We start from the raw sequence: 23,148 nt of genomic DNA, 5'->3' as shown, positions 1-23,148 counted from the left end.
CAAAACAAAGACAGACTCCCCCTTTCACCCTGTACTTTTAAAGGAATTAGTGGGTTAGGATTCAGTGATTGGTTTTGAGAGAGCTGAGTAAGATGGTCATAGTGACCCCTGGCCATGGAGCCAACTTATCATTTCCGGCTTGCTATTCTGGGTATGACTTGAAGAAATCTGGCTGATCTTCTTCAAACAATACACTACATCTTCTACATTCAAATGAGTGTATCTTTCAGAATGTTCCTTTTGGGAGACTCTACTTACTTCAGCAGTGTTGTTGCCATTGCTCAACTACAGAAGAATCCAGAAACATAAAATAATCTCTAAGGCTGAGGTCATTTCTTTAAAGAGGGGGAAAAAGCTCCACCTTTCTCTTCCAGCCTGACTTAAAGAGAAACATTACCTTAATGTGTTCATCAATACAAGCAACTGTGCTAAAATTCAGGGGATGAAGACCACGTGGAAGACAAGTCTTTTGGGTCTAGATCCTTGCTGTGTTTACTTCACATGAGGAAACATGGTACCACAGGATGCTTCCACTCTACACAACAAAATTATGCTACAGAAATGGTTAAAGTTAGAAAGGATGAATCTCATTTAAAGAGTGCTATACGTGGTAACTGCAAGTGTTATTTCTAAAATTATAGCATTACATTTATTTTAGTCATGATATCACATGACTTATATATATAAATGTTTAATCTACTTAATGTAACTTATTTTTTTTTCACTCCAAATATATATGCATGTCATCCTGTTGACAAAAGAGACTTAAAGCAGTTCATGAAAACACATACAATATAACAAAAATGAGAGAGGGAAATAATCTGCTTATTACATGTTTTATTTGTTTTTTAGAAAAAAAGAATCTACATAAGGTTCAGTTGTGAGCAGAATGTTTCTAGTTGAAGATGTGACCTCATGGGTCTTTCGTTTCTCTGGCTTTTCTCCATGACTCAGAACCTAGAATATGTTGGTTCTTAAAAAATGGTGAGTGCCTGAATGAATATTAGCTTTGCACTTGTCTTCTGTGGGCGTCTATGCGCTGAGTTGGGGTTGATGAGCCTGCTTTCAGAAATCACACCTGCCCTTGCAGAATATCCTGCCCTGCTGATATTCTGGTGACTGTCTACTTCTACAGAAGAACACAAATATGTTGAGCTTTTATGTGAAGACAAGTACCTTCATTTGGCTACTCGTGAGCCTTTCTGTGTTTCTAGGTCAAATAGGGAAATTAGGACTTTGGATATATGTTCAGTTTCTTCATTTGACAGACGATAAAAGAAAGAGCCAAAAAGACGAAGTAAGCCATCTGTGGTCAGAGCTCATTGGTCGAATTAGAATACAAGAGGCTGTGCTTTCTCATCAAATGAAAGGCTTATAGAGAGGCCAACAAACTCCAGGGTTCAAAGGTCCACCTTTACCACAAAGGAGCAAGCAGAGACATCCTGGTCTAGGCTCTGAGACCTGGGGAAGCTGGGTCAGGGTGGCACGGATGCATCTCAGCCCTGGTTTGGCTGCCCTCGGTTCCTATCCACCCCCACGAGCTCCCCAGGAAGCTGGGCGAATCTGTACCTTGTAGTCCATCTGCTCCGAGCAGTTGAACACATAGACGAGGATGCCCAGTGCACGGCCCAGGTCCTTGGTGGTTTCTGTCTTGCCTGTGCCTGCAGGTCCTGCTGGAGCCCCGCTCATGGTCAGGTGCAGGGACTGGGTGAGGGTGATGTAGCACCTGCCGAACATAGGAGGACACAGGTCATCATCTTTGGAGGCCCAGCATGATAGGACTAAGGCCCAAGGTTATGTGAGGCCTGACGCAGCTTCTGAAAAGGAAAGCCAAGAGCCCTGTTCCTTTGGCCTGCTCCCCACAGCACTGTGGGGAGGACTCTATCTAGAGGGCAAGCTCATCACAGTGCTCCCTCCACACAAGGTACCAGAGGCTCCATGCCAGGTTCTTCTTGTTCTGGTCCTGCTTGCTCCTCCAGCTCCATTTCTCACCATTCTCCTCCTCTGAGCTGCAGCACTCTGCAGTTCAGCCATATAGAGCTACGTTCATCTACACTAGGACTGAGCTTGTCCCCACTGCTCCCCCAACCCATCTTCCAACTCTGTGAGTCAACCTGGATGACGTTCTTCTGCAATCTTTGCCTGGCTAATGGCCGTTAATTCCTCAAGACGCACATTTGACTTCACCCACTAAGTGCTCCTGGATCCCCCAACACTGGGGTGGCTGAGCAGAGGCTCCCTCAGCTGAGCTAGTCCTCCACTTTAACTTATATATGTTAAGTATTTATCTCCATAGGGTACATGAAGGCAGGGCGATATCTTATTCATTGTTTCATCTCCACAACTTAGCACACTCTAGGCACAAATAGGTCCTCGAAAACTATTTATAAAACATAAATGAATCTGTGAACAAATGGATCACATTCAATCCATTTAATCCTTTTGGGACTCTTTTTACCAGTAACAATAAAATAAAGTCAGCTTAAGCCTACTTCTAGTACTATTAGAAAGGACTTATGTTCCTTAAAAAGTAATAAAGCATCCGTATGATTCAGCAACTCCCCTCCTAGGAATTTACACAGTATAAATAAGAATACATGTTTACAGGCCGGGCGTGGTGGTTCAAGCCTGTAGTCCCAGCACTTTGGGAGGCAAAGGTGGGTGGATCACAAGGTCAAGAGATCAAGACCATCCTGGTCAACATGGTGAAACGCCGTCTCTACTAAAAATACAAAAAATTAGCTGGGCATGGTGGTGGGTGCCTGTAATCCCAGCTACTCGGGAGGCTGAGGCAGGAGAATTGTCTGAACCCAGGAGGCGGAGGTTGTGGTGAGCCGAGATCGTGCCACTGCACCCCAGCATGGGTAACAAGAGCGAAACTCCACCTAAAAAAAAAACCCAACCATATTTACACAAAGACTTGTGCATAACACAGTGCCCACCTGTTGACAGTCCTTGTTCACAGTAGCAATCTTTGAATGGATCAGCAAAATGTGGTGATTCATAGAGTGTAATAAATACACTTCAGCAATATAAAGGAATGAAGTACTGAACATGATACAGAATAGATAAACTTCAAAAACATTACGCTAAGTGAAAGAAGCCACATACAGGAGATTTTATGCTGTCAGGCTGGGTGCAGCGGCCCATGCCTGTAATCTCAGCACTTTGGGAGGCCAAGGTGGATGGATAGCTTGAGCCCAGGAGTTTCAGACCAGCCTAGGCAACATAGCAAAACCCCATCTCTACAAAAAACTTAAAAAAGTAGGTGGGTATGGTGCAGTGTGCCTGTAATTTCAGCCACTTGGTAGGCTGAGGTGGAATAATCGCTTGAGCCTGGGAAGAGGAGGTTGCAGTCAACTGAGATTGCATCATTTCACTCCAGCCTGGGTGACAGAGTGAAACCCTGTCTCAAAAAAGAGATTATATGCTGTCATTCAATTTATATGAAACATCCAGAAAAGACAAATAGAGATAGCCAGCATATCAGTGGCTGCCTGAGGTTTGGAGTGAGAGAAGGGATTTATTGCAAATAGAGGGAAGGAAACGTTCTACAACTGGATTATGATGATGGTTACACAACTCTGTCCATTTACTAAAAATCATTCAGTTGTGCATTGTACACCTGCAATGTGTGAACTGTAAGGCATGTAATTTATGCCTCAATACCTCAATAAAGCTGTTAAGATAGTGCCGCTTTTCTAACTTTCTTAATATCTAGCAAATCAATACATAGACTCTCAACTTACATACTGTACCATGTGAGGGGGTGTCCAAAATTAATTCTATTTCTGAATCTGATGTCATGAGATGAACAGAAACTCTGAGACTCTGAAGACACCACCTTTATGTCAGATGGTGGCTGGTTTTCTACAGACTTGACTAAACCTTGAACCAAAATGGGTTTTTTCTTTTCCTTTGAAGAAATAGAGACAGCGTCTCGCTATGTTGCTTGGGCTAGCTCAAATTCCTGGTCTCAAGTGATCTGTCCAGCTCAGCCTCCCAAAGTGCTGAGATGATAGGTGTGAGCCATTGTGCTCAGCCCCCAAATGAAAGTCTTCAAGTTCCCTTTTTCTCTTTTAATTAAGTGCAAAATTCCCTGATCTGTTTTAGCCTTTGAAAGGCCGCAAGTTGACCTTCAGACCTGCCACAAGGCACGATGAGGTGAGTCAGGGTTCGAGTGAAAAGCTGGGTCTCCTCCTGTCCTTCCTGGCCACTGTTACCACTCGTTAACACTTCTCTTCTCTCTCAAGCATTCCTAGCTAGATTTTCACAGAGCCCTGCGTGAGGCCTCACCTGCACCTGCCCTCCTGGTCTCTAAGTTTCTGGCTCCAGATTGGTCTGATGTCTTCTACCTCTCCCAGCCTCAGGCTTCCTCTACAACAGCTCAGGGCCTGCCACAGCCCCATACCTCCCAGGAAGACAGGCTGCCTGAACTAGCAGAGTCAACCCCCGACAACTCACCTCCCTACCTTCCTTCCCTCTCACTGACTTTCTGTCTCACAGCTGTCCCCTCTGCCAGCTGAGAGCGAATCATGGGCCTCTTTTCTCTGGAGCTGCAGGGCTCTCAGGGAACTTGGGAGTCCAGAAATGGCAGGTTTCGCAAAAATAGAAGTTGCATAGAAAAAGTTAAGAATTCCTTAAAATAAATACGTGGGACTGGGTCCATCTCTTTTTGAGCATCTACTGAGCTTCTGATTATCTTTTGGGAAGAGTTTCAAAATATCATTATCTTCCCCTCATAGTAAAAGAACTCCAGAGGTGGAAGGGATTTCTAACCACCATTTTATATATGGGGAGACTGGGGTTCAGGGAGAAAAAGTGGGCTGTCTAGTGAGTTTGAAGGCAGGATCAGTGGGCCTTTCACTCAGGCCATGAGAAAAACACATAAAAAAGAAAGAGGGGGCCGGGCATGGTGGCTCATGCCTGTAATCCCAACACTTTGGGAGGCTGAGGCAGGTGGATCACCTGAGGTCAGTAGTTCAAGACCAGCCTGGCCAACATGATAAAACCTTATCTCTACTACAAATACAAAATTAGCTGGGCATGGTGGCATGAGTCTGTAATCCCAGCTACTCAGGAGGCTGAGGCTGAAGGATTGCTTAAACCCAGGAGGCAGAGGTTGCAGTGAGCTGAGATCATGCCACTGCACTCCAGCCTGGGCAATAAGGTGAGACTCTCTGTCTCAAAAAAGAAAAGAAAAGAAAAAAGAAAGAGTCAGTATTTCTGTTTGTCACAAGGGAGGCTGCCATGATGCCTGGGCCACTGAGCCAGCAGCAAGTCCTTTCGGACCTGTGCCTGCTCTAGGATTCTCTCTGAGGTCCTGTTAGAGGGCTCATCTCTTTGAACACCCAAGCCAGCTCTTTCAATGAGCTCCCGCTTAAGCCTACTTCTGGTACTATTAGAAAGGACTTAGTATGGGTCAGTAGACCATGCTATAGCTGTTTCAGGCATGGACTCTGATGTGCAACAGAATGAGTTCAAACCTTGCCTCACTATAAAGTGTCTGTGAGACTCAGCCAAGTCATTTAAACTTCTTTGTGCCTTAAACACAAAAGCATCCTTAAGATATATGACATCGCATTTTCTTTGTACAGAGAAACTGAGATAAATTTGTTCCTTCTAAAGCAGTGGCAATTGTTGCAATGGCAAAAGATTCTTAAGGAAGAGAGATCCTGACCAACGAGTCCCAGCACGGATATAGATTGATTTAGTTTGGTTCTAGTGGGAACACAAAAGCTTTAGTGTTGAGAGAGATTTTAAAGGTGAGGCAGTTTGACTCTTTCACCATGCCAAGTGGTCTCCCTTTAAATCCTTCAAATATGACCATTATAGCCTTTTCTTCCAGTGAGGCACAGTTTATTATTCTAGAAGGCACCCCATTCCACAGTGGGCTGGTTCTAATTGTTCTAACATCGAACTAAAATTAGTCTTGTTTTCTCTGAGCAAATAACTTCTACAGGTTTTGTTCTTATCTGCCCCACCAGGGTCTTACGAGGATATGATGATACACGAGATCTGAAAGTACCTTGAAAAGAAGGAAACCAATCGACTTTGAAGGTATTATTTTTGAGGCAATAAATTCTTTTCTTGATACAGATATTCAACTGGAAGATAATGAAAGTATCAAAGCTGCTATATCTTGATTTCAGCTATGAATAGCCTGTGCTTATCATAGAAAAGTGGTTCAGATAATCTTAGAGCAGAGTAGGTGGAGTCATAGTTGGTTTGTATTAATTTTCGATTGCTGTGTAACAAATTACTGCACACTCAGTGACTTAAAACAACAGCCCCTTGTTATCTCACAGTTCCGTGGGCCAGGAGTCCAGGTGGATTCTCTGCTGAGGGTCTCACAAGGCCAAAGTCAAGGTGTTGTCCGGGCTGGATTCTTATCTGGAGACTTTGGAGAAGATTCAGCTTCCAAGCTCATTCAGGTTCCCGGTAGAATTCACTTCTGAGGTCCCTGTTGTCCAGGGGATCTCTTACGTCCTGGAAGCCATTCTACCACATTACATACGGCCCCTACTACCTTCAAAAACAGCTATGGCATGTCAAATTCTTTTCATGCCTCAAATCTGACTTCCCCTTTCTGCTGGCTGAGGAGCCAGGAAAAAGCTCTGCTTTTAAGGGCTCATATGATTATATTAGATCTACCTGAATAATTTCCCTTTTGCCATATAACAAAACACAAACATGGGAATAATATCATCACAGTCACAGTTATTACTCACACTCAAAAGGGCAGGGGTTATACAAGGGTGAGGGTCATCAGAGAGCATTTGTAGAATTCTGTCTACCACATGGTTCAATAACCAGAACTGAGAAGTGACCATGAATGCAACGATATCTACCTTCAGGGAGGCCTCAAGGCATACTCAGCTCACTGATGTTGAATGTCTTTACTCATAGCTTGAATTAAGATATAATTACTAGATAGAAGATAGGACAAATTTCTAAAGAATGTTAACCCTTAAAAATGATGGGGGTGGGCACAGTGGCTCATGCCTGTAATCCCAGCGCTTTGGGAGGCACTCCAGCCTACCCACAGATCAAGGCTCTGTCGCAAAACAAAACAAAACAAAACAAAAGACAAACAAAACAAACAAAAAACAAAAAACCAACAAATCGAAAATGATGGGACAGACTCAACAAAATCAAATTAAAGAGAGGTAAATGCAAAGTAATCTTCCAATCACTTGCACACTTTCATACATGCAGATTGGGGGCATGAGATAGATGAAAATTCACATGAAAAAGACCCACAGCTTTCAATAGGTTTCAAGTTCAACGTGAGAAATCACATTAATAGAAATTTCCTTTGCACTGACCTAAAACAAATCTGTTCCTTTTATCACTTTAATATTTAAACTTTGAAAATTTTTTTGTTCTTAACATAAATGCCCTTAATTCTAGGATCTACTCCTTATACCAACTGGTTACGAGATTCTTCGTCATCCACTGCTCCTCTTTTTCTTTGTCTATGCTAATTGGTAAACGTCTTTCTCAAAATGTAACAGAAAGAACTGAGAGCAATGCTAGACATATCAACTTTCTGGCAAAAATCGCAGCACGCCTAGTAACTAAACTTGAGTAGTTATAATTACGCTTCTCATTATTTGTCTGTCTCACATATGATTAGAAATTCTAGGAGTGATTTAGAAAACCCAAGAAAATCTAGAGTAAAACTTTCAGAATTTGTAAGACAGGGTAGTAAATGAGTAGAATGGAAGATAAATATACAAAAATCATTTTTTTCCTGTACACAAGTGAAAAGGAAGTTAAAGATAAAATGAAGTTAGCCCAAAATTTCTTAAATAAAACACCAAAAGCATGATCCATAAAATAAAAATTAATAAACTGAACCTCATCAAAATTCAAAACTTCAAAAGACACCATTAAGCTGGTGAAGTTGAGGAGAAAAGGGAATACTTATGCACTGTTGGTGGGAGTGTAAATTAGTTCAACCATTGTGGAAAACAGTATAGCGATTCCCCAAAGAGCTAAAAGCAAGACTACCATTTGACCCAGCAATCCCATTGCTGGGTGTATACCCAGAGGAACATAAGTCATTCTACCATAGAGACACATGCATGCATATGTTCATTACAGCACTATTCACAATAGCAAAGCCATGAAATCAACCTAAATGCACATTAATGACAGATTTGATAAAGACAATGTGGTACATATATACCACAGAATACTACACAGCCATAAAGAAGAATGAGATCATGTCTTTTGCAGGAACATGGATGGAGCTGGAGGTTAATTATCCTTAGCAAACTAACGCAGGAACAGAAAACCAAATACGACATGTTTGCACTTAAAAGTGGGGGCTAAATAATAAGAACTTATGAGTACAAAGAAGGAGGCAATAGATACTAGGGTCTACTTGAGGGTAGAGGGTGGGGAAGGGAAAGGAGCAGAAAAGATAACTATTGGGTACTGGGCTTAATACCTGGGTGTTGAAATAATCTTTACCACAAACCCTTGTGACATGAATTTACCTATGTAACAAACCTTCACATGTACCCCAAAACCTAAAATATAAGTTTTTTTAAAACATTTTCTTCTTAAAGTTTTTTTTTTTAAGAAAAAAAAGGATAGCAACAGACTGGTATGAAATATCTGCAAACACATATGAAACATATCCACAATATACAAAGAATTCTTAAACTCAATAATAAGAAGACAGACAGACCAAACAACTGGCAAAAAATATGGGCAGATACTACACCAAAGATGCATGAATGACTGATAAGCAGGTGAAAAGTTACTCAACATCAATAATCATTAGAAAAATGCAAATTAAAATCCAAATAGCATATTACTTAACAGCCACCAGAATGGCTATAAAGAAATAAAATGAACAACAGTAAATATTATCAAGGATGTAGAGAAATGGGAACTCTCACATGCTGTTGGAGTAAATGTAAAATGGTGCAGCTACTTTAGAAAACAGTTTATCAGTTTCTCAAAAAGTTAAACATAAAGTACCATAATACCGAATAATTTTCCTCCTAGTATTCACCGAAGAGCAGTAAAAACATGTCCACACAAAGATTTGTACGCAAACGTTCACAGAGGTATTGTTTATAACAGCCTCAACTGAAAATAAGTGTCTTATCAGTTAAATGGATAGATAGCATGTGGTACACCTATAAAATGGAATATTGTTCAGAAATTTAAAAATAACCAGCTACAGACACATGCTCTGCCATAAGTGAACCTCAAAAATATTATGTGAAGTGAAAAAAGCTTCACACAAGCAACTATCTATTGTTAAGATTCCATTTATATGAAACGCCCAGAATAAGCAATGTTAAATAGACAGAAAGTAGGCTGGTGGCTTCTGGGGCTAGAGGTGTTTCCCTGGTGGATGAGAACTAACTGCAACAGATCAAAAGGGATTTTATTGTGGGGGACTGAAATATTCTAAAGCTGATTTACGGTAATGGTCGCACTGAGTAAAGTCACTAGAAATCATTGAATTGTACATACACTTAATATGAATAATTTTTTTGATATGTGAAATATACCCCTATAAAGTTGTTTTTATTTTAAATTTTTTCATAAGTTGTTGGGGTACAGGGGGTATTTGGTTACATGGGTAAGTTCTTTTGTGGTTATCTGTGAGATCCTGGTGCACCCATCACCTGAGCAGTATACACTGCACCATCCCACTTTTTCCTGCCAGTCCCCGAAGTCCATGTATTATTCTTATGCCTTTGTGTCCTCATGGCTTAGCTACCACATATCAGTGAGAACATGCACTGTTTGGTTTTCCATTCCTGAATTACTTCATTTTGAATAATAAGTCTCCAGTCTCATCCAGGTCATTGCAAATGTTGTTAATTCTTTCCTTTTTACAGCTGAGTACTATTCTATCATATGTATATACCACAGTTTCTTTATCCACCCATTGATTGATGGGCATATTTGGGTTGGTTCCACGATTTTGCAGTTGTTAATTGTGCTGCTATAAACATGCATGTGCAAGTATCTTTTTTGAATAATGGCTTCTTTTCTTCTTGGTAGATAAGCAGAAGATTACTGTATCAAATGGTAGTCTACTTTAAGATCTTTAAAGAATTCTCACAGTTTAAGATCTTTAAAGAATTTTCCATAAAGGCTATACTAGTTTACATTCCCACCAGCAGTGCAGAAGTGTTCCCTGTTCACCACATTCATGCCAACATCTACCGTTTTTTAATTTTTCCATTATGGCCATTCTTGCAGGAGTAAGGTAGTATCTCATTGTAGATAAAATATTTTGTTTTTATTATATATATATTTAAAACAACTTTATTTCCCTGTTGTTTTAAATATATATATGATAAAAATCTTCAATAGCAACAACTTTAAAAAGACCCAAAGACAACATTAAGAAATAACCAAAATATAAACTTTTCCAAGAAACATGACTGCACGCAAATAAACAGAAATATACCAAATATTATAAAGATGGCTGTTTCTTCCAAATGAAGTTAAAAGTATTTAGGTACACCAATAAAAAACCCCAGTGATTTATATTTTGGAATTTGTCATTTGAAGGAAGAAACAGAAGTGCTAAAAAGAAAAGTGGAAATGAAGGTAGATGATGCAGAGCCTTACTCTACAAATATTACAACTCAGGATAAAGCAAACATCTTTAAATACTGTGGCACAGAGAGGAACTGACAGACTGATGGAACAGAATATATAGTTTTAAGGTAGATTGATGAACTTAGAACTTCAAATATGGTAGAGCAAACATCATAAGTCATTAAGAAGAACTGATTACTCACCAAAAAACATTAACCCACTAGTCACTTTGAAAACAAAAGAAATAACATTATATGCTCCCCACTGTCATTCCTGTGGGATTTTTTTTTGCCCAGAATTTCACACTTCGGAGTCACTTCTCCTCCACAGCTTGTATTCTGATGGGCTATCAATCATATCTTTCCTATCCTTGGGGATGGGAGACAAGGCTCAGGATGAGCAAAGTATTCAACCTCATTGGCTGCAGTGACTGGCTCAGAAATGGGCACATGATCTAAAGAGGACCAATCAGAAACCTCCCTCAAGGAATTTGTTATATATACAAGATCTCTGGGTAAGGGAGGGTCTCTCTTCCTCCTGGGTCAGGGGTTATAAAGGCATAGGTATAGAGACCATCTTTCCAGCCTGTGCAAGAAAGAAGTCAACATTCATAAGAAATAAAGTCATGGTATATGAGAGAGTTCAAACGCTGATATCTCCTAGTTTAGGTCCCAGAGCTGGTTATACTGCAGCAAGCTGGACTCACTTTCCAGATGTGTGAGGTAAGTCTTTTTTTGGGTCACATTTATCACTGGTAACTAAAAATGTTTTCACAAAAGTGTTTTGACTCACTTTACTCAGTAATCAGAAGATTTACTAAATAATTTAAAAAGGTTAAAGGAAAAATTAAACTAGACTAGAATGAAATATAGAGGAATATTAAATTGATCTTCAAATGAATGGATTTTCTAACCATAGAAGTAATAAAAGAATATCCTAGAGAAAAACGCACAATGATAGTAATAAATAATTAACAGGAGAATAAAATCTAATAGCTAATAAATATATAAAATGTTCAACCTATGAGTAATTAATGACATCCAAATCCAAACTTGATACACTTTTAAATAATAAAAGTAATAAAAAATGTAACAGCAATACTTAATGCTGGTCAGGGTGTTGTGCAATTACACTTCAATAAACTGCTAGTGAGAGTAGGAGTAATGTTTTTTTCAAGAACGATTTGAAAGTATGTATCATCTAATTATTCTGCTTCTTGGAATCTATCCTAAGGAGATAATACAAAATTTCTGCTTAAAAATTTACATACAAGTGAGTTCATACAGCTTTACTTTTACTAGTGAAAGCTTAGATGTAACTTAAATAATCCATAATGTGGTTATGTTACATAAATTATGGAATACTTATAAATAGACTATAATTCAGCCACTAATGTGTTTTAGAAAAATATTTAGAGAATATGCATAGTATAATGTTAAATAAAACAAGCAATTTATGATGCTTTATATATATATCGCATATGATCTCAGTTTCATTTTTCAACATTCTACAATGAAACAAACTACACATTAACAGTGGCTATTTCTGGGTGACTTTTATTTTCTTTGGCATAGAATACTAAGCTTTCCACATTTTCTCTGAAAAAAAAAAAAATCAGAGAAAAACTTAAAGAGAAAGCGTATGACTTTTGCTAGCTGTGTCCTTGCCCAGAAAATCACCTTGAAAGACTCTTGCATCAATTATATTTCACCTACTTGCAGGAGTTCCTGAAAAATTAAGGGGTACTCAACACTGATAAGCAGTTGATTAAAACAGTACTTAACACTACACAGGGCAGAAAGGGGCATTTGTGTGTGAAGGTGAAGGAAGGGGAGCAGAGCAGGAGGAGATCATCCAAAGGTCGAGAAATGACTTACGAGAATTGCTTTGTTCAGCCTGAAAAAATATTTCCATTTAGTTCTTCAACTTAGTGTGGTGTCGAAGTCCTGCAACAAAGGCTGAAACACTGCATCTATTTACATATTCAACTCCCATCCAGGCAGTGGGAAATTCCAAAGAAACAGGCATAATCATTTGGATGTACCGTAAGACGGGTGTGCTTTTAATGAATGTGCAAAGGTTGTATGGATCAATTGTCCATTTGATTAATTCTTCCGGCAGGACAGAATTAAATGTACTTAGGCTACACACCAGTAAAAGCTGAATGCCTTTTAAAATGTGATTTTCTGTGTGGAGGCCAAATTTTTTTCTGTGCAAAACATTTCTTGAGATAATAATGGAAGTCCATGAGAAAGTGGAATTTGCCATATAAATACTCAACTACATACCACTTTGTCAGAAAAGTAAATAATGCGTAAATGAGGTGAAGGTCTATATAGTATTCACCACTATTTTGGCTAACCTTCCTTTCAAGTTCTTATTAGCATCATTTCACAGAAGAGGCGATCAATCCCCATTTTAGATATAACGCATTGTCAAAACTTTACCCTTTCCTTCTATAAGGTATTGAGCACTAGTGTACTGGAGACCTCTAAATCTGAAAGAGATAATTATCTTCAATTCCTGGGCAAGTGCGAAGGCCCAGTGAAAAGAAAACTCTTGTACTTTTTATCACTTTAAATGATAATGTCTGGTATGTCAGTGGAAAGGATGGAAATATTCTGAATGGAAATATTCTGAAGCTGAAGCCTGGCACATATCTAGAGGTTCAGGAATCATTTCATCACATTCACCCAAGGAGTATTTCTTGAATGCCCAACATGTGCTAGACACAGTGCTAGGTCCTGGGAGTAGAGAACAGGTCAATGTTATGTTGGAACATGTAAGTCTAGAATGGGGGACAGATTTACCAAATTGCTCAAATACATAATGCCTTCATTATTCTGTCCCAAGTGATATAAACTCCCAAACTATTAGCTCATATTCCAAGACAGGCAGAAAAAGTCATTGCAGTAAGGAAGATTGTATAGGACCTCCTTCCTGCAAATGACTGAGAATGGCTCTAAAGACAGATACTAGAGGGGGTCCAGTCTGAATGCAAAGGTGGGAACCATTTTTCTTTTTAACTCACACGGGATGAGCTCCTCCAACTAATCAGACCAAGTAAAGCCCAAGTAAGACCCATAAGACTCCACCCTATCCCACCCGCCAACCCCAGTTGCTGCTTCCTTTACCATCTAGCTACAGAGAGACTGACATCTCCCTCTGGTGAGGTGCTATTTGCACTTGTCTTAAGCTGAGGTAGGTAGGAAGATGGATTCCCAGCTAAGAGCAAAACACAGAGTAGCTGCTGCTTCTTCATTGGGAACCAAGACACACAGCCTTGGACAGACCTTGCCCCTAAGTCACCTTCCCTTGCTTCTCTATTCTTATGATCTATCTTCTAATCATAAGTCTATTCTTATGATCTGGGCGCTCAATATTTAAACACCATTCATTCCTTTGATGAATATTAATTCAACACCTACTAGGTGCTGGGAACATAACAGCAAATGTGATAGACAAAGGTTCTTGATTGCTGGAGGTTTACATTCCAAAGGGGAACGCCAACAACAAGGAGGCAAGCCAGGTGATTTCAGAATGGGGGAAACATTGGGAAGACCAACAAGGGCTCTGTCAGGGTTATCTGCTCATGCGCTCTCTCTCGCTCTCTCTCTCGCTCTCTCTCTCTCTCTCTCTCTCTCTCTCTCTGTGTGTGTGTGTGTGTGTGTGTGTGCGTGTGTGGTAGGAGAGGTTGACTTTTAGAAAGAGTGGTCAGGGAAGGCCTCTCAGAACTGCGAGTAGAACAAAAGCATGAGAAGGTGCCAGTGGAACAGACGGCCTTGAGAAGGGCATTCCAGGCAGAGGGAAGCCCATGTGTGCAGGCTTTCAGGTGGAATGAACTCCAGATGATCGAGGAACAGAAAGGAGGTCATGTGGTTGGAGTGTAGGGAGTGAGGCATCAGGGTGGCTGAGGGAAACTACCAAGTTCCATGCAGAGTTCACGTTTTAGTCCATGCACAGTGAGGAGCTGCTGGAGACAGTGATGTGCCCTCTATGGGCTACCACAAAAAAGAGAGACACAAAGTAAGAGGGAAGCAGTTTGAGTGGGACTCTCCTCTCCCCTTCCAGACTGGAGAGAAAAAAGGAATTAAAGACCTGAAAAACATAGGAGCAGAGGAACCACCTTGGCCTTAAGCTGAGATGTTGATCTATGAATCACGTTGGGATTTTCAAGTACTTTGGATTTTTCATGACCTATTCATTCCATGAGCACAGTGACTACAGTTGAACCGAACCAGAAATACTTATGAAATCCTTGGAAATATATCTGAGGATCTGACTAAAATAAAAGTGGTATCACTGAGAACAGGAAGAGAGAAAAGTTAAAAAATGGCAGATTCTATCTGGCCATTTTAACTTTAACTCACAATTTATGACAATCTCTTCATTACCTACAAGACATTTATTTCAGTGAACCAATTATTCAGATATAAAATTCCTTTTGGAGAAGAGGAGATTTAATGTTCAATGGAATTTTGAGCAAAGGGTATGAACTTCCAGCAGAATTTACAGAAATCTCTGTGGAATTAAAATATCATTTCTTGCACGCACCACGACTTACTATTCTGCCCTCTCTCTCCTTTACCTGTGCTCTGCTGTCAGATGAATCTTCATAAAGTACAGATTTCATACTCTGACGAAAATTTTCAATAGTGTAACACTACTTACTGGGTAAAGAATATATTCTTCGCACTCTACATTCTGACTCCTTTATGGCTGACTACCTCCCCCAAAGTCTAAACTCTGTCTTCCAGAAACATATCTTGAGTTTTCCCATGTCTCTGACTTTGCCCACGGTATGCTATTTTCCAGCAATGTTTATCAGTAGCTCTTTAGCTTTTGGGGAGGCCTAGCATTTTAACAATTAATGAATGTTGTGTATCGCTCTTAATAGGAAAAGTGACTTGTGAACAGATTTTTATACAATTTCATGGACGCTCTGACAGTAATCTCATCACCTATTGAAATCCTCCAGGAACCCAGTATATCCTTCAAGGTTCAGATCAAATACCATCTCTTCCCTGAAGCCTTTCCAGTCCTTTTCCTCCTGCTCTGAGTGGGGCCTTCTGTGCTCTGAGGGCTTTCTGCTGAGTCACCTGCTTGGAAATGTGTTGCATTTGGCCTTGTACCCTATTTTATACTATGGCCTTGAACATTTCCCCTTGGTGTTATTTAAATTTTCAATCTACATATGTCTTATTTCCCTCATTAAAACTGGAGTTTAAGGGCAGAAAATGTTTTAGTCATCTTAGTATTACCAGTGACTTGTTCGGTTGACTGCAGTGAATTCATTCATGTGTGAATATAAGTGACAGAAATTATGTCTTTCTAAAAAAAATAAAATGCACGCTCCTTAATGGTTGGAACTACTTTGCTTATTTTTTTTTTCCCAAAGTAAGAGATACCAAATCAATTTGCCAGTTGATTGATCAATTGATTGACAAGAAAATAATAATAGGCATCGGTTACTGAGCACTTATATACTAACCTCTTTAGGAGTATTACTGTCTTTTTTATGTGCTTGTTTTAATGAACCATATTTATTTTTATAAATATGCCTGGAAAGCAAAATACATTATTCACTTACTTAGAGTTCTTCATTAAATTACACTATGACATTTTCAAGAGAATAGTTTTAGAAAGTTATTATAATCTTTGTGCAGTATAACATTCTATGGCATATTTCTTAGCTTTAATGAATATATAGAGAAATATCTCTGCGTTTTGTAAATGGAGGTGAGGGGGTTATCAGTATGCTTTTTAAATCAATACATATTTTACATATTCATGGGGTATATGTAATATTTGATTACATGCATGGAATGTAATGATCAAGTCAGGGTATTTGAGTTATCCATCATCTTGGATATTTATCATTTTTATGTATTGGGAATAACTAAAGTCCTCTCTTTTAGCTACTTTGAAATATACGATACACTGCTGTTCACTATAGTCATGCTATTCTGCTGTTGAATGACGGAACTTGTATCTTTTATCTAATTGTATATTTGCATCTGTTAACCTACCTCTCTTCATCTCCCTCCTCCCCTCCCTGCCAGCATTACTGTCTTTAATCCTTACAATAATCATGAAGGTATGAGTTACTACCTCCGTTTCACAGATGAGGAAACCAAAAATTAGGTCAGTTTTTTTTCATAATCAAACAGCTGGTATGTGTTAGGGCTCGTGTTAGAACTCAGGTATGTATGAACGCTAAGTAATTCCTCAAAAAGTCATGGCTCATTGATTTGCTCTGGGATTTGTTCCAAGAAAGGCTCTGCCCTACATCCTTTCAGTTTCACTTTAAACCTGCTGTGTTGAGTCAGGTCCTTTCCCTGTTGCTTTATGGACAAATAGCAAGTGACAGGGACTTTGACCCTAGATGCCCACTGGCTGGGCTGAACCAAACAGCAGTAAGGCTGTCAGTGATTGACACCAGTGCTCACCTGTCAGTCAAAGGTGTGATCACCAGGCGAGGTGTGTTTCCCAGATACTCATAGGAATACAAAAACTGGGCATCACAGATGTTGGCAAAGCAGTGTTTGACCTCGTCATCCCAACGATGGCGCAGCTGAGACAGCCAGAGGAAAGCCTGGGCATTGTCTACCTAAAGAGAGAGTAATAGAGTAGGTGGGTGAATCACAGGAAGCAAGTGGTTCCTTGGCCACAGGATACATAGGGGTCTGATGTCTTGGCTGTTTACTGCTGCTAAGTGTGCAGCACGCTGTGGCCACCACAGCACAGAAAGCATAAGCTGCTCTGATTACAGGGTTCTGTTGGAGGTTTTAAAAGGTAAGAGTGGCCAGTGTGATCCTCCCTCTGCTGTCCAGCCAGTGCTGTACAGACCCTGGGGCCCCCATGTTTTGGCCGTATGCGAGCTATTCTCATGGTGTAGCTGTACACAAAACTGGGCAACGCTGGACATTTGGGACCCACCTTCTGAGCAATCATCTTGGCTACCACATCCCGGGCATGCACATCAATGGTGCATATGGTCATAATCTTCTGCCGGTCTCCCTTGGAGAGCTGGCCAATCAGCATGGTGATGAGGGTTTTGAGCTGGGCCACTTGTTTCTTGTAATAGTCCTTCATGGCATTCTCATAGCCTTCCTCCAGCCTGGCAAATGCCATGCCCACTTCTGTTGTCCACCAGATCTGAGTACAGGTCAGGGCCACCTGTGGCAGCAAGAGTTGCCTGGTAAAGCTGTTGTTACCGTGGCTGTTTCCAACCAGCCCACTCATCACATAGCGAGTGCCCAGGATGTAACAGCATGGGTGACATGAGCTCCATCCCTCCCTCTTCCACCAGCATTGACTAAGTGAACCATATGCTCTAAGGCCTTAGAGGTGTGAAGTCATAATAACACAGGTGGGAAAAGCACTTTCTGCTCTTGAAAAATAAATCATTTGGTTGAGAATAACCCAAGATTGATTCTGATCAAGGCTGGTCGCTTCTAGAAACTGTGACGTGGATGATTCAGTCTTTACCTCCCAGAGACAGCAACTTTCCCAAGCTTGGGAGGATGACAGTATGTTGCCCAAGCATCTCAATAACACCCAGTCTTTGCTCTGCTCCTCTGTGGTCTGATAATCTAATTCAGTGAGCCTCTGCTGATCATCTACGGCACATATTTGCTCTTCTACCATACTTTTGCTAGATTTTAAAGACATTTTAAAGCCTTAAAATGCCTATTTTTGAATGCCACAATGAAAGATATTGAAATTCAGTGTGGTTAATACAACTTGCATTTTCAGAGATTAAAAATAAATAAATAGAAAAAGCAATTCAAATACGTATTTCTGCTTTCTGGGAAACTCTGTGTGGAACAGGCATAACTTTGATTATTCATGGTGGAGAATTTAGGTCCATTGCTCCTCTGTAGTATCATTTGGTTTGGGAGACACCACTCTAGATGACATTTATTACAATAGGGGGAGGCAACACATTCTCTTTTCTCAAAATTCTGAATCAGGTAAGCAAGGAAGCCTGATGGGAATTATTTCCTTTGTGGAATAGAGAACTTGGTTGTAGTAAACAGCACCATTCCTCTTTGTCCATTTTTCCCTTTGAATGTATGTTCCATTAGGTTTTGTTAAAGAAGTTCCTCCTCATTGTCAGCCTTACTGGGATAATTTGAGAGTATGTATGAACCCCACTGTTAATAAATACCTTTTCTTCTCTGCAGTGTGGACTCCTTTCTCCTCTCTTCTTCATAGCCAAGTTTCTCCCGCTATTCACATTCACGGTGAATACTTTCTACCTCTTCCACTCCTCAGCCCCTGCAATACTGCCTCTTCCTTACCACTCCCCTGATAGGGCCTTGCCAAGCTTATCCATGAACCTTCTTCATCCTCTTTATTTGGCTTGATCTCTTAGAAGTGTTTCACATTTTTTATTTCTAACCTGCTACTAACATTTTCTTGCTTAGTTTCCATAATTACTACTTCCCGGTTTTCCTTCTGCCCCCAAACACCATTTCTCATTCTGCTTTACTGGCTCCTCCGTGCTCCTCCTCAGGCTCTGAATGATGCTCAAGAATTTGTTCTCCACTCTCTTCTCATTCTATATACTTTCCAAGGGCAATCTTATCTACTGTACCAAATGGCTTTGATTACTACCAAACATCTGCAACCCCCAAACACGGCAACACTGCTACCATACCGTTAACCGAGGGAAGGAGGAGTGGTATACTGTAGTCAGAGTTACTTTAAACATTTCTTGTTACATCTGCCTTCTCTGTTATCACACTCCTGAGAAACCTATAAGGAATTCAGGTGTATCTCAGAAGCAAGTCAGATTCTCTCACATGGTCCGTAGGAACTGGCTTCCAGAATCCACCTGCAGCCTTTGCTCCTCCCCTGCTTACTCTGGCTGAGACATGGTCTGGCTTCTGAGCCTGGGCTTGCTCTTCTGCTTGGTTGCTCCTTGCTCCCACTTTTAGCTTGCTAACTCCTGCTTCAAATTGCAGCTTTCATATCATATGCTCATGGGGGTGTCCCTCAACCTCACTAACTAGCTGTATGCGCCCAGAGTGTCCTAAGCCTTCCCTATGAAAATGCCAGTCACATGTGACAGTGGTTCAGTTCCATATGAGCCTGTGAACTCCAGCAGGACAGGTCTTATTGTCTTGTTCCCTGCTGGTGTGTCCTGTGCTCAGCACAGGGCTTGGCACATAGAAAGTGGGCTGGCTCGAAGAGTTGAACTGTTGACACTTTCTCCCTTCTGTAGCCGATAAGGGCAAAAATAGATCACCGTTGATTTCCCAAGGTCAGGACTGACTTAGGCCATGGTTGTCAATCTCCCTGCTCCTATCTGCTGACCCCTCACAGAGGTCTGGGATTCAGGTCCCCCTATTGTGAAGCATGCAGCCAGCCTGATGTCTGTCAGCTGCTGAAGTCTGGAGGAGGCTGCGAAGGAAAACAGCCCAGTGGAGGATGGCAGGATCTGGTTACAATACCTGAGCTGGGTAGTCAAAGAGCCACCGCTCCCTTGGCTTTTCTTCATAGGCAGCTACACCTTCTGTCATCTCATGCCTCACGGTGGCCTTCATGTGACCAAGGACATGGTTCAGCCATATTTCCACCTGAAAGAACAACTCGGGGTTAGACAGTTGCCTAAAAAGTTTTGATTAGTACTACACATTTTGTTCCACTCAGCCTGAGGGAGCGAAGGAAGTGGAGCCCAGATGTGGTACACAGCCCCAAGTGGCTGCCAGAAGGTGAAGAGAGATGTGTTTACATAATTGGGATGGTGATGGGTGAGACCCAAACATAATTAACAGCAGGCTGATGTGTGCATTTGTAATATGGAGGACAGAGTATCATGTTAAGGGTTTGGGGGCTGTCACCCAGAGTTTGTACAAGGAAATAGAAATCTGTGTTGAGCTGGTGTAAATAAGTCAGTGGCTTGTCATGACCTTGTCTACCCTGAGTACGAAGTGCAAACCAGGATTGCATTCCCCAACTAAACGCTTTCTGGGTCTACAAAAAGAACACATTCGGAATGAAACCCCAGGGCCACCCTCATATAACTGAGAAGTGATTATTTTCCAGCACTAGAATTGCTTTCTTAGATTCATGTGATAAAGGTAGAACCCTGTAAAATATTCTTACTCCAGGTGTTATTTGGCACTAGATGAGAATCCCCAGGGGCAATGCTTTGCTGCATCATTTAGGACGACAAACAAAGAAAGGTCTATACTTCAGTGGTGGTGCTAAAGGATGGGAAGGAGGCTTAAGGGGAAAACGGTCCCATGGTTTGTGTCCTTGCATTGGACGTGGAGATTTGGAGGAAGCAGTTCCTGGAGCAGGATGGTAGTTTGTTCTCCAAGCGGAAGGCTGTGGGAAGAAGTGACGCTGAGGCATATTTGTGCAGAGAGGGGACATCTCAGGAAAGCAGCCGGTTTCACAAAAGGACATTTTTCTCCCCGGGAGGGTGTCAGTGTCCCAGATTCCCCTGCAGGGTGCCCCAGGGGCTGCCATGTTGATGTCTCCTGGTGTCCCTAATCATTTTAACATCCTTTTCTCATTGACTTGGCTAGTTGTTTATGTGCATTTTATTTCCCTCTGCACAGGTCTTTGGTTAAGGAAAAGAGATGAATCTTGACATGTGTCCTTCCCTGAAAGAGGAAAGCAGGGCGCCAGCTGCTGCTCCACCATCAGTTCAAGTCAAAGAAGCTGGCTGTCGGAGGACACGGACAGCAGCTCTGGACCAAGCCCAGAAAGGACCTCCTAGAGTTGATGCTGATCAGGTTTGAATGAAGGCATTTGAGACAGAAAAGCACCAGGAGGGGAAAGGACTATAATGTTACCTGCCCGCTGCAGTCACAGGGCTCACTGAAAGCCACGTACTCCTCTTCTCTGCTGTACATGCCGAGGCTTGTCTTGGTTGGTCTTCCACTGGCATCTAGCTGGAATCGCATCTTGGCCATGTTGTCAAAGAGTTTGGAAAGGTGACGTTGAACCTACGAAGGGAAACCAGGTCAAAGGGTCATAGAATGTGTTCAGGAAGCTGTTTATTAGAATTGTTTAGAGGCCTACCTGTGACAATCGCTGTGAAAGGCAGAGTGGTGGACACCAAAATTTAGAACTAAGTTTATGGAAACAATGCTAATGTAAGGACAGCAATAAAATGAATCTGCAGAAGTGGCCAAAGGAAGACTGAATAAAACTAGTGAGAGTTGTGCATTAGCTACAAACCAACTAAGCCACAATGGTTTGACTAAATTCTGCTTGGTCTACTATAAATAGGACTAAATTCGCGAAAAATATGATGGTCAGTTTGTAAACCTTCTTCCTAAGAAAACACTACCGTGGCACAGGAAATGAGCAGAGGACCATCTGGCAAAAGAATGCTAATACACACCGAATCTGGAGAGTCAAGAGTGGTGGTGACAGTGGCCTGTGGAAGAAGCCACCCCATTCTTAAAACCTCTTCAATTCAACAAACACACCTCAGAAGGGTTCCAAGCAGGGCAGGCACGCTCATGCTAAGCATACAGTCTGGCTGTGCCGGGCTGCTCCCAGGCATGACATCTCAGGAGCAGAGGTCCTCTGCAGTGAATGCCTTGGGCCGCAGTGCTAGCAGGGATGCTGGACAGAGCTATGTTGTGGTCCTGAGGTGAAGAAAATGGCAGGCTGGAGGAAAAAGAAGGAATAGAACCTGCCCCCTGGTAGAGCGTCTTGAAAAATTACCGAGGGCCCTCCAGCTGCTGGTACCCTGACTTTTAATGCTCAATTTAGAACAACCAGCTCTCCAGCTTATAAAATGAGAGGGCAAATCGAAGAGTATTTAGGTAAACTGTGAGGGTACCCATGGAGACACCACCCACACCGATTTGGGACAAAAACCAAGATGGACTTTTCTTTATTGAAAAACAAATAGCAAATTAAAAACAATTACAACAACAACAACAGCAACAACAACAATATAGAACCTATGAAAATATTCCAAAATTTAAAAGAAGAAAACAGGACTCAAAAGGGCAAATAAGAGCACATATATTTTAAAGCTTTAATATAGCAATGGAAACAAATCAATTTGAAAACCATCACCTTGTTTTACTTTCAATTAAATTAAACATGAAGTTTATAAAATACGCGGTGAAAGATGCATTGGCAGAGGTAGAGAAATAAAGTAAGGAAACTAAGAGTGACAGAGCACAGTTTATAGTAGTATCAGCAACACTGAAGTGCTGAATTGATACAAAAAGTTAAATATGGTGGAAGAACTTGAGCAACTTACTGATAAATGCCAAGGAAGAGGACTAAGAAATAAAAATATGATTAAAGAGAAGGTAATGTATATAACATGTGTAAAGTGGAATCTCAGCTTATGGGAGTATAATAAACCCAAATGAAAAAACATACAGATAAATGGAATAGATACATTATTTTAAAACACACAAGAAGAAGACTTTTTCAAGATCATAAAAGCTCTGGTTTTCAGATAGGACACCTCATCATGTTTTAGGCATAAATTAACAAAATAAAGCAAGTATATAAGCATACAAATGTTTAGAAATTAATTTTAATTTTTTTCTCTATAGGGACCTAGATAGA

The 23,148-nt window shown here is 40.9% G+C and overlaps 1 protein-coding gene across 7 annotated transcripts in view; it reads right to left on the bottom strand.

Annotated features, from left to right (window-relative positions):
- Nucleotides 1-23,148, bottom strand: part of DNAH9 (dynein axonemal heavy chain 9) — a 346,949-nt gene that overhangs the window by 235,603 nt on the left and 88,198 nt on the right. For all 7 annotated transcript variants that reach the window (XM_039476345.2, XM_074388185.1, XM_010339862.3 and 4 more), the window contains 5 exons: nt 21,399-21,551; nt 20,046-20,171; nt 17,524-17,763; nt 17,034-17,194; nt 1,570-1,726 (listed from right to left, as the gene is read on the bottom strand). In XM_039476345.2, coding sequence (XP_039332279.2) covers nt 1,570-1,726; nt 17,034-17,194; nt 17,524-17,763; nt 20,046-20,171; nt 21,399-21,551 — 837 coding nt within the window. The remainder of the gene's footprint in view (nt 1-1,569; nt 1,727-17,033; nt 17,195-17,523; nt 17,764-20,045; nt 20,172-21,398; nt 21,552-23,148) is intronic.

Source organism: Saimiri boliviensis, chromosome 17 (genome assembly GCF_048565385.1).
Source record: "Saimiri boliviensis isolate mSaiBol1 chromosome 17, mSaiBol1.pri, whole genome shotgun sequence".
Classification (NCBI taxonomy): domain Eukaryota; kingdom Metazoa; phylum Chordata; class Mammalia; order Primates; family Cebidae; genus Saimiri; species Saimiri boliviensis.
Note: the sequence above shows the minus strand (reverse complement) of the source record. Positions and strands in the feature narration are given on the sequence as shown.